The 13,187-nt window shown below is 26.8% G+C and overlaps 1 protein-coding gene across 1 annotated transcript in view; it reads left to right on the forward strand.

The window, feature by feature from the left end:
* Positions 1-4,933, forward strand: part of LOC142334301 (neuropeptide SIFamide receptor-like) — a 668,171-nt gene extending 663,238 nt beyond the window's left edge. The window contains exons 3-4 of the mRNA XM_075382226.1: positions 3,919-4,632; positions 4,873-4,933. Of these exons, the coding sequence (XP_075238341.1) occupies positions 3,919-4,632; positions 4,873-4,933 (775 nt within the window). The remainder of the gene's footprint in view (positions 1-3,918; positions 4,633-4,872) is intronic.
* Positions 4,934-13,187: the final 8,254 nt, after the last annotated feature.

Raw genomic sequence — 13,187 nt, forward strand, 5'->3', positions numbered from 1 at the left:
AAGGTCTTCTCATAAATCCAATAGAAAACTGAGACGTGAAACCCATTTTGTTTTCAAACCTTTTTCATTCTCGACGATTCAACATCGGCTCCGTTTTCCACACTTCCCTTCGTCAGAGATAACACAAAATCGGGTGCTATATGTGACAAAAGTGTCATATAACACTGTTCGTTCTGAATAAACATTTTACTCAGAATGAACAATTTATTTATTTATCATTAGATAACTTAATACCCATTTAATTTTAATACCGCATAATCTTACCGACATAATTTTACGTGGATTACTCATTTTTAACAAAGGACAATGAAGGATACTTTTCTCCTTTAAAAAAAAAATCCTCTTAGTTTGTTTTAAATAAACAAAAAACCAAATATTAACCCGATAAGATATTATCAAATTTTATTGATTTTCTAAAATAGCGTAGTCCCATTTGAATATTCTCTAATAAAACACCTTTTCCGCATTAAATTCATGATTATTATTAAACACAGTCATAATCTAAAGATAAACTAATTCCGAAACAGAGCATTGCAGTTTACGTTTGCTGTAAACTGATCAGAAGAGATTGCAAATAGATTACAGTATAGTAAATCAGTTACACCCATTATCCTCAGTTACTAAGCGTGTGAATATTATCGGACAAATATTATAACATTAGAAACATTTTAGTATAGGAAATTGCTAATAATCAATAATTAGAATAAATATTACGTTTACGTAGCCTAGAACGAGTTCAGCGATCTGCATCTGTATCTTAGCGATTTCCACCTCGCCGATCAACTGTTGTAATAATTTTTCTAGCTAGACTACCTAAACCAAGACGTGTATTTCACGATAGTTTATAATTTATAAAGGAATTTTTAGGTCCATTTTGTGTAAGCGAATTTTTTACAGCAGTCCAACGGATTTTTATTAGACGTTTTGTAAGAATATTTCGCTGAATCGTTGATTACACACACTATAATAATTATTTTATTACGCCAACGAGAGCAAAATTAATAATTCTGCGTAATTATTATAAAGTATTTCGTAATACTCTTATAAAAACAACAAAATGTGGTGTACATAAAATTGGCCTAATACTATGTCCGATAGATTATTTTCTCAATATATCATAGATGCAAACATCAATTCAAATTAATTACTAAAAATGCATGAAATACTTGTAAACCAAAAAATAAGAGTTTAGTGAAAACAAATACCTTAACATTTATTTCAAACTAGAAGCTGATTTTACCAATCTCACCGCACGCTATGATATAAACGCTCAACGTTATTTGCCACAGAAAGCACTTTTTTCTTTTTTTATTAAACCAAACAATCATTAGTGAAGACACAAGGTGAAATTTCACTTCGTAGAGATTGTTAACATTGTTACATATTTTTTGGTTCTATATTGAGCCTCTCATATTTGAATTCTAATGAATGTTCTCCGCTTTTATTAAAATTTCCAAGATGAAAAATAGTACGTCCTTTAAAAAAAAACCTTACCGAAAATTACACTGAAAAATCTGATGTGGCACCATATAACTTTCTTGTACGCCTTTTAAATTACATATACACATTTTTAAAAGTACATTAAATTTTATTTCACTAGTAACTTTTGATTTTTTCACTTTTTTTTTTAATTTTATTATTGAATTATTATTTATTGTAAAATCTTTTTTACAATCAAAGATTAATAAAAATTATTATAAATCTATACATTTAAATTAAAAAAAAAGGAAATGAAGTCGGATTCAAACCAATGTGCCTTCCCCTTGTAAAATCAAAATATTTTATTAATCAGAATCTTATTTGGCTACAACTCTGAAACTTTTCATATAACACATTTCAGAATGATGTAACTTAATTCCTCACAATATTGATTTAGACAACAAAACTGAATAATTATATAAAATAAACGTGCACACACACACACACACACACACACACACACACACACACACACACACACACATATATATATATATATATGCTCTCTCTCTCTCTCTCTCTCTCTCTCTCTCTCTCTCTCTCTCTCTCTCTCTCTCTCTCTCTCTCTCTCTCTCTCTCTCTCTCTCTCTCTCTCTCTCTCTCTCTCTCTCTCTCTCTCTCTCTCTCTCTCTCTCTCTCTCTCTCTCTCTCTCTCTCTCTCTCTCTCTCTCTCTGTGTGTGTGTGTGTGTGTGTGTGTGTGTGTGTGTGTGTGTGTGTGTGTGTGTGTGTGTGTGTGTGTGTCTGTGGCTGAATATTCATTCACACATACATACACACACATGCGTATACATAATGAAACAACTTAATTTTTTCAGATATATTTTAATTGTATAAACCACCACTTCATTATTTAATTTATAATTAGATATGATGAATCATCTAGAACAATAAACAGCAAACATGTTCATATTTTTTTCTTTATTAAGAACACCCAATTAACTGCTAGATGGAATTTATCAAATTAAATTAACACAAACACTCACGTATATATAATATATATAATGTATTGTACATTTTTTCTAATCAATCTCAATCAATGCAATTATTGATTTTCCTGTTGGAACTGAATAAACCAATATTGTTATAAGTTCTATAACAAATCTTTAAAAGTTCTTTCCTAACTTAGAAGCAACAGTTTCACAAACTAATCCAATCAGACATTAAGAAAAAATAAATCCTTTACAGATGTTAACATTAAAATACTAAGCAGGCTATTCCTGTATACCAGTACAAATAAACATAGTTTCCCCACCCACAACAGAAGGATGTAAATTCCAAATTCCAATAGAATTAAGAAAAACATTCTTTTCTAACACTGGAACAAAATTAATGTCTGCAGTATGAGTAAACATATATATGTCTTAATATAAAACTAAGATAGGTGGAAAATGTTAATCTACCACAACATTGCACTATTTGCTAAAATATTGTGTAAATAAAACATTAGCTGGTTAATGAATAACATAAACAAAAGTTTTGAAGTGGCCCACTCATAATTTTATTTCTAGGATTACACGTTATAATAAAAATTATTAAACACCACATACAATTAAAAGGAGATGCAAAAATTTCCTAAAAACTTCAATCATACTGACTGATTCTATTATCTTGGTAGAAGAGAAGAGAGTTTTAAACTGTAACAAACTAATCTGGCTGATAAATATAAAGATGATTTAATTTGTGTATGTATATATATATATATATGTATATGTGTGTGTGTGTGTGTGTTTTATAGGCACATGCACGCGCATGTGTCTATAAAATGGTTTATGCAGTAAGAAATCTTTCTCAGAAATATTTTCTTACTATGTCTTGGTGAGTTTCCTTATCCTTTTTAACTGTACGTAGTAGTTTAAATAATTGTTATGACACAAATACTGTATTCAATAAGATGTGTATAATATTTGATATTATTTTTTCTTCTTTTTTTTTTAATTAAGATGTAACAGACAGAATATTGTAATATTTTACTATTGTAGTCAATCAGACTTTTTTAATTGGAAATTCAGGATGTTAAGAAGTGATTGGTGTGTAGATTATATTGTTTTTCCGTAACCATTACTAATTAGAAGCTGTAATTAGTCGCCAGCAGTTTTTTTTTAATATCTATCCATTCAACAATCAAAATTAAAACTGCGGTATAATGCCAACAAAACAACAACAGGTCCACCAGTGAACTTAAGTGAATTTGGAGTATTTTGAGAATTTGAATATAGCCAAATTACTTCAAATTCTCAAAACACTGTTCTAAAATCTTAATATATATTGAAAATCAAACGCTAGATTAGACTAAAATTCAATTCCTAGAATTAAAGTTCTCTACTACAGTGTTGTTGCTTAATTTAATGATGATTTACTGTTATGAAACAATAAGAGATCATCAAAATTTACAATTGATTATCTTAAAATAATTGAGAATGCTTGTTACTCTGTTCCAGGTTCCTGGCTATTTGGTACCCACTCAAATGTCAAATTACTACTAGGAGAGCTAGAATCATTATAATCATCATATGGGTTATAGCTGTTACAGCAACTCTACCGTGGGCACTATTTTTTGAAGTGATAGTTTATAAAGAAGCTCCTGACATACCGATGTGTGTTGAGGTGTGGCCGGATTACCTAAATGGTAATTTATACTTCTTGATCGCCAATCTTCTCTTTTGTTACATTCTACCGATGATCCTTATTTCTTTGTGTTATATACTTATATGGATAAAAGTATGTAAGCGTCACATACCCAGTGATACAAAAGATGCACAAATGGAAAGGATGCAACAAAAAAGCAAAGTTAAAGTGGTCAAAATGCTGGTAGCAGTTGTCATCCTATTTGTCTTATCCTGGTTACCCCTGTACGCTATTTTTACAAGAATTAAATTCGGAGGAGATCTAGAAATATGGGAGACAAAATTGTTCATAATGATAACACCCATCGCTCAATGGCTGGGATCATCTAATTCCTGCATCAACCCTATCTTGTATGCATTCTTTAACAACAAATATCGACGTGGATTTGCTGCTATCTTGAAAAGCAGACGATGTTGTAGTACTTTGCGTTATTATGATACAGTAGCGCTAGCAAATTCTTCTTCGGCTTCTATGCGCAAATCATCATATTATGTAACAAACAGTAATGCTTCAACTCGCCGTCAGGCATCCCAGGATAGCAATGATTCATACTACATAACCAACAGTAACGCTGCAATTCGTCGACAAGCTTCAATGGAAAGCACAGATTCCTGTTATACAACAAACAGCAAGTCGATGGCAAGGCGTTTGTATTCACAAGATAGCACAGATTCTTGCTATACAACAAATAGCAAGACAATGGCACGTCGCCAGTTCTCACAGGATAGCACAGATTCTTTCTACGCAAAGAATAACAAAGTAGCAACAAGACGTCAGATTTCTCAAGACAGCTCCGTATCATATATATCAAATAACACAGGAGTTTAGAAATATTTGGGAAGCGCCACTATCGGTTGTGGCTTGGTTTAATAATTTGTCAGCGGGCTTAGTAGCCTACTGTTGAATTGTCTCTGCCTCTGCGCCAAGGTCTACCTGGTCAGGGACCGGTGGGTTGCAGACTTGCAGAGGGTTTGTTACAGGGTAAATAGAGCACTCGTTCAAGAGATACTAGAGAAATTACCATGAAATAGTGTGCTGCTAGAAATACAAGTAGTAAAATCAAACAATCAACAAGTTCTGATTGATTATTCATTTTCTTATTACAGATTTCTATTTAATAAAAATAAATTTTTATTGTGTTCATTTCAGAATATGTTTTACATGATAATCTATCATTAATTTAAAAAAAGAGAACTATTAAACAGATTCAAAGAAAATTTTAAAACAATATTAATATGCTTCAATGGTCCCATTATATTTATCTATAAAATATCCTTAAATTTGTAAATTATTATTATTATATCATTGAACTTAGTTAGAAATATTTTAGATGTGTTGGAAAAACAAATAGAATAATATTTATGATACTTTTGGCCACAACTTAAGTTTTTCACTGGTAGTGCAAACGTACCCAAATATTAAAGAATATGAATTGGAATTGTATACACTTTATTGTTGAATTTTGATGTTGTAGTAGTGTACTAGCTTCTTTAACTGTTAATTAAATCTATATATTTGTGATGAAATAATTAAATTGTGGTATTACATTTTATTGTCATTTCAATGTCTTAATTTATTTTAAAATATCATATAGAAACCATATTGTATGTGTGAATGTTATGATGTGGTTCATGTAAATTTTAATTTCTTACTTTATTTGTAATGACTGTTAGCAAATGAAATTTATTTTAGAAATGTGGTTAGATCATTATTAGTGTTAACAATACTTAATGGAGTAGATTAACTTAATAAAAATTATGTTGCTACTGTTGTTGCTGCTGTTGTTGTTGTTCTTGTTGTTATAGTTCTAATGCAAGTGTTTTTAGATATTATTGATTTTTGTAAGTATTATAAATGCATTAATATGCTAAGCATCTTAAAATGTTGACATTATTATTACCATTATTATTACTAAGCACTAAACATAATTTTTAACATTTTTTAAGGTACTTTAAAACAAAAGAAGATAATATTTATGAAACAGCCTACTCTATATTTTATTAATAGAAATATATTTATAAGTATGACTGATTAAAAATGATTGATTTTAATTCTCATACCATAACCAATAATTGTATATGTATATATAGTAAATATTTATAATCTTTTCCTTTATTATTCAAGATACAAATTTTCTGTTTGATTTCAAACTCTGTATTTGCAATAACAGTTATTTTTTATTAATAATCTCCCTTCATAGTGCGACTTGGTAATATATAGCTTTAAATTGTTAGACACTTGTAAATTTTGAATTAAAGAAGAAATGGCTTTTATTCAAAATCAGTAAAAAAAATTGTTTAATGATATCTAATAAAAATTATATGTTGAAATAAAATAAATATTTTTCTAGCTTAAAGCTTAAAAATTTTCTATATAAAATAATAATTATATACAGTTGATATAAACAGTAAAAAAACGAAGTACTACAGCACTAATTATTTGAAATAAGGCTGATGACTAATTTAATTTTGCACAGCTTATAAATTTAAATTAAATTTGATTATAGAAAATATAACTACAGTGATTATTTTTTAAGTGTTAATATATTGAGAACTAATTTTATTGTTATAACGTGCAATTTTTATGAGAAACTTATTGTGATAAAAGTGGATTAAGAAGAAATATTGTAAAAGTTCTAGACGGATAAAAAACATGATGAATATGGACATCACTTAAGAAATATTAAATAATTTAAAAAATTGTATTTATTTTTTGAAATAAATCATAGAATTAGAATTTAAATATAACCAATTATATTATATATAAAAGAAAGAATAACAATAATGACATTTATAATAATGTTTACTTATTAAGAAACAAAATATCATTTTTATTCATAGTATGCAAAATATTAATTTTTTATGAGTTATTGCTTCCCCATAAATGTTATGTTTTAATTTTATAATTATCACTATCACAATTATTTTAAGTAATTCTGGTTAATAATATGTATTTCTCAAGCACCATAATTTATATATTCTCTAAATTGGGTTTTATCAGAATGCTTTACACAAACAGATGATAACTTAAAACGATGACCAAAATGTGCTAAAGGACTCTGGGGCTGCCCTCAAAAATGATTGATGACTTACACAATATATATTTGTACTCAATTAAGATTGCAGGTAATATTATAATTTTTTAACAGTACATAGGATTACATTTTCTATAATGAAACACACCAGCTTGCCCACCTTTGGGCTGGAAATTACTGATGTATACTTATACTAGCAAATTCTTCCTTTTCTTTTATTTTTCTTAAGGAAGATACAAGTTTTGTTTGATGTTATTGTATTGTCACTGCCCAAAACCTGATCAAAATTGTCAGAAAAGTTAATTGTAGTTTCTTTTTTTAATCAAGTGAAGTAAAGAACTGAAGCAGTATTCAGATAAACTGTTAAATTTCACTGTTTTTTGAAACTTTTTGTTTCTTGATTGTTCTCATTATGTGTAATAATTGTTTTGTTAATGATGGTTTATTATAAAAATAAACCCAATGTTCACAAAATTTGAGACTTTGATAAAATAAAAACTTAAAAAATATGTTTCTTTATTTGAAAAAAATTATCCATGGCCAGTATTTTATAATTAATAATATTTGCTAATAAAGTTAAGGAAATTGAAATTACTTGTCTATAATAAACAACATGTGCTTAATATTGTAATAATAATAATTATTTTTTTGTTTTAAAGGATGGCCTCCTCTCACCCCTTATAGTCATTCCCAGCTTCTATGAAGAGCCCTACTCTAAACAGGGAAGCAAGATGTAAATAAAACCAATTCAAGAATATTTCTAGTTTTGTAATTTATGAAATTTTAAAAATAAAAATTAAAAATTTTTAATTTAATATCATAAACCACCTTTCTATTTATTTTTTATTTTATTTTATTTTTTACTTTTTCTATTTATTTTTTCTATTTATTTTTTATTTTTTTACTTTTTCTATTTATTTTATTTTTTCACCTCAATCGAAAAATCTAATGAGATTCTAAAAATAAAGTGTTTTTTTTTCTTTTTTTTAATTAGTAAAAGTAGAGAATATATTTAGGATCTGACTAATGATCAAACCTGATACAATGCTTAAGGTAATAGAAAAATCATAAGTCTGGATTAAAAAGTTAAAAGTTACAGGATGTATTTGAAAAATTATACGTCAATTTTTATCAATACATACTTTCTCCGACATATTTTTAAAATAATAACTTCATTTACAACATCATTTTTAGTCATTAATCATAATATCTTCTCCCTGTAAAACATAAATTATCAATTAAAATCAACCAGCATATTATTTCAATAGTTTAACTAAAGAATTAATTAAGTCTCCACTACGTTCTTGCTTAATTTTGTAATTGTTCTTAACTTTATACATATTTATACATTTATTATACAGAAGGTTGCTTAGATATTCAATAAATAGTAATGTATTACATGTCAAATTTTATGGAGTGCTAGGTCTAATCTATATTAAAACGCTGTTCAACATATATTGATCAATTTCATTTAGATAATAAATGCAAATGCTACTATATAATTAATTGTTTTCACTATTGATTAACAGAAATTGTTTAACCACAATTCTACCATACAAATATTATCAGTAAATGTTCTTTCTTTATATATATCTATCTGTGGCAGAGGTAGAAATCATGAAAGAATACTGATTTTCTTACTTGGTTTTACCTTTTGTTTGATTAAAATTTAGCTTCTACCAGAGGTCGATCATTTTATCATTAATTATTATACATCCTGAATTATGAAAAAAATGCACTCAATCAAAACTTTTCTCTAATTTTGTTTATGCCCAACTTTAACTTATAAATAAACCTAGATAAAATTTTAGGTCATTTTGCATAGACATTGAATTCACATGAATGAAAAAAAATCATACAAATTATAGACAATATAAATTATAAACACAAATTATAGACAATTATAGACTGATAAAAAATTATAGACATGGCACACATTGACACTGAACTTCACTAGTTGAGTTTAAATTTGTATTTAATTATTTATAATAAAATATCTACTTAGAATTATTAAATAATGGAAAATAATAATGTTCTATTGCAATAGTTAACTAAAAAAAAAAAGAATTCAATGCAAAGTGAAATTAGAAAATTATATGTTTCAATCATCTTTGGAGTACTTTTATGCTTTAATATGACCGAAAACTTCATAGAAGTAAAACATAAATAGCTGAAAAATACAAATAATTGACAAATTTCATAAAAATTAAATATAATAGATATTTTTTCTTCAGTACATAAAGTAACAATAGCTAATAAATAGCTTTTATTGATGCAAATCTACTAGTTCTTTAGTGTCAAAAACAGTTTTCTGTTTTGTTTCTATTAGTTTCTTTATAGTGACTAACTCATTTGTGAGTTTATATAGGATTTTAACTTTTTGATTAAATGAAACCTTAATTTTTCTAAAAATTATTTTTAAACATTGAGAATTTTGTTTACCAGAAGTTTAATATTGGATCAATCTCACACCATAATCACCAGAAAATAGAAATCATAAGTTTTATCTGTATTTTGATAAGCAGGTAGTAATGGGTGATATCTATTAAATCAGAATGAGATCAGTTACCAGAATTGCTTTTATACTATAAAAGCATTAAGTTCTTCATTTCCTTATATCCTCCAGAATGTATTCATATCAAGTCATGATATGGATATGAATTTACATACATACAAAGATAAAAAAATGCTTTATAATGTGTACATTATAAATATATATTTAAAAAAAAAATGAAATACATATTAAATGAATGTTCTTAGTTTTATTTAGATGATAACAAAAGTAAAATTCTCTTTTCAACTTCAAGATAATCACTCTCAGTAAAGCTCAACACTTCCCTTCATGGATTTCTATTAAACTTTCTAGAAAATTACTGGAATAGTATAAATAATATGTTGTCATTTTCATAGTACTTTATTCAGAATTAACATTTAATTTCACCACATCCCTTGCACAAAAAAAAGGCTGGCTTTAGAACCATCAAAGATATTTCATAAAATTTCAATGTATATGATTTTGTTTTAAAGCTAGTTTTTATGAAATTATAAATCAATGTGCCAGACAACTATAAACGTTATTTGGAAACTTTACAAGTGTTGATAGAGGAGAAAAGTACGGCTTTTTCAAGCACATCATCTTTGAGATCAGATAGCCATAATTTTGGGTAAAAAAACATAGGAAAGTGAAGGATAGTATTTTGCCTTACTATTTCAGATTACATTTACAAATATAGCCAAGTTGATATCATTATTATGGTCTGCATTAGTATTAAGATTTTATGAACCAATCATTTTTTGTCTTCCTTATTCACACTTAACAATCAAAACATCAACTACCAAATTTGTTGATCAATTTTCTGAGATATTGTCAGACATATCCTATGTGACAATATTTAAAATAAAATAATTTTTTTTTTTTATATCTGAGAAACAATCAGCACTACATCCATATAGCCAATCATTGGATTGGTAGGTGTGTGCCCACCCACCTGTTCTAAAACTTATTACATATTATAACATCTATCACTTGTCTCTCAGTGCTTTACTCAAGATTGAATAGAGAAATAAAAACATAAAAATTACATTTGATTTAACATATGAAAATCAGAAATATGCTTTTCAGAAAGAGAATTTAATTTGTTCAATGTTTTTAGATGTAAAGGATTTCAGTCAGGAATGCCAAATATCAGATCAATTTAACAACATAATTCATGAATTATTGCAACACTGGAAAAGGGAATGCATAGAATGGAAATCAAGATTAAAGATGCTTATCTACATACCCTGCTATTTATAATGATAATTTTTTTTTTCCACAGAAGATTACAAAAATTTGTGAAGGAAATGGTATTTAAAAGTAAATTTTTACAAAACAAAGTACTTAATTATTAGTACTGAGAAACACAAAACACAATATTAGAATAGGAGATCTCATAAAGATTATTGAGGAATTTTTAATACCAAGTTAGTTAAAAGGTAAACGGAATAATTACATTAAAGGGAGATTGACAACAGACTTATCAAAAAGAAACAAGTAACAACAGTTTCTTAGCCTAACAAAATTATTAGTAGAATAAAAGAATGTGATATTTTTAAAGTCTCTCATCACTGTAAAATACATGCAGTGGAAATATTGGAGTATGATAATGGAAGAGATAAAAAGTAATAAAACAGATGTAGAATAGACAAAACTATAGAGTAGATGAGAACAAATGACTTAATAAAGTATGAGCTAGGATCCCATATCGAACAACAAAGAGAAGAACTTTACAGAAGCTGGATGATGGTGTCATTGAGGATAGGTCTACAAAATGATGACGAAGAAACAAATATTTGAAGCACTTTGGTTGCAGTAGTCAGCAAAATGCTGTAAAACACATACATACAGAAGCTCAAAGAGAGAGAAAGTAAAAAACAAATTAAAATTGTTTCAATTCAAACTCTATTCCTTGCATTAGAAGAAACTTGCTAATAACTTTGAAAATATACAAGTATATCTTCTAAAAAAATAAATTTCTTATGTTTGAAATTGCTGGCTGTATAAAATATGATGAATTTTAAGAATAGAGTTAATACAGCATTATTTTCTTTTACAGCTATTAAAGTTTCCAAATAACTTTTATAATACATACTATAATATATATATATATATATATTTCTGAATTCAGAAACAGGCAACTTCAAAATAAGCTACATAACTAACAATAATTGATGACTGCACTAGTAAGATCCATGGTTCTAAATACAGGATTTATCTTTCATTGTAGTAAAATTACTTGAACCTACAGTTAACCACTGACAAATCTATTGAAAAAGATAATTAATAGAAACAAAAAACACACATTTCAAAAGTAATTTCATTTTTTTTTTAAATCTGTGAAGTACTTCATTTTGTAAAACCTTTACATAAATTTATATTTTTTAACATTTATTCTTCAAAAAAGATTATGATTATAACAATGATTATTTTTTTCTTTGTCAAACACTAAATACTTAGTTTATCATCAAGGTGAAAGGGCACAGTATACAAAAGTGGAGAGTCCTTGGGTTTTTTTTTTAATTGTCAAAATGGTTAGCAGAACATGAATCTAGAAATATTTCTGTTCTACTAGTATGTTAATACAGTGCAGTTAATTAAGATATTCAACAGATATTTGTTCTAAAATAGATTGTTTATAACCTGTAATAAATTACTATAAGCGTGTGAGCACTCTACATAGCCATTTACATTTCCAAAACAAAGACCATGCACTTGTTCATTATAGATTTCATAAATATAATGAAATATAAATACTGTTAATGATAAATTCTTTTTGCCATTTAAAAATTATATGAGATTCAACAACAATATTCCTTAAACAGGTTTCATTAATTGCAGCCTTTTTTAACTGATAAACATAAAATTTTTACTGTATTACTTTGATATGAATAGATTTGTTTCCCTCTGATGTTTAATTAACATTTTCAATGTTTTTAATATTAAGGAAACATATAGCATAAAGTAGTATTAAAAACAATTTTTTATTCAGAAAAACATTAACAATGTTTCATATCTGAGCAAAACACAAACATTCACAAAGAATCAGAAGTCCTGCAATAAAGAGGTAATGATTTTTATAATTTAAAATGTGTAGTTCAAGTATAAATTTAAATAAATACTAAATCAAACAATTAAGACACAGTGAAATGAAACAGCTATATAAAGTAATGAAGTTTAAACAATTTTGCTCATAATCAATATCCTAAAATTTATTAAAATGACAAGGATATTAAAAGTAACAATAACAAAAGTTTAATTAAAAAATTACTCAACAGAAATGGCAAGTATAATTAGTAACATTATGTCTTCTAAGTTTTTGACCAGGGTTTTCTAAAAGAGCAAAAGAAATAAAATTAAAATCTATATTTATTATTTTCATTCATATTTAAAATATCTTTTGTTTAAGAACAATAGTGATAATATTTATTCTTTTACTTATAAAATAGTAAAAAAGTTTATTTTCTGGCATATTTTAAAAAATGGAATGAGAAACACAAAAAAAGGCATGG

Source organism: Lycorma delicatula, chromosome 1 (genome assembly GCF_047948215.1).
Source record: "Lycorma delicatula isolate Av1 chromosome 1, ASM4794821v1, whole genome shotgun sequence".
Taxonomy (NCBI): Eukaryota; Metazoa; Arthropoda; class Insecta; order Hemiptera; family Fulgoridae; genus Lycorma; species Lycorma delicatula.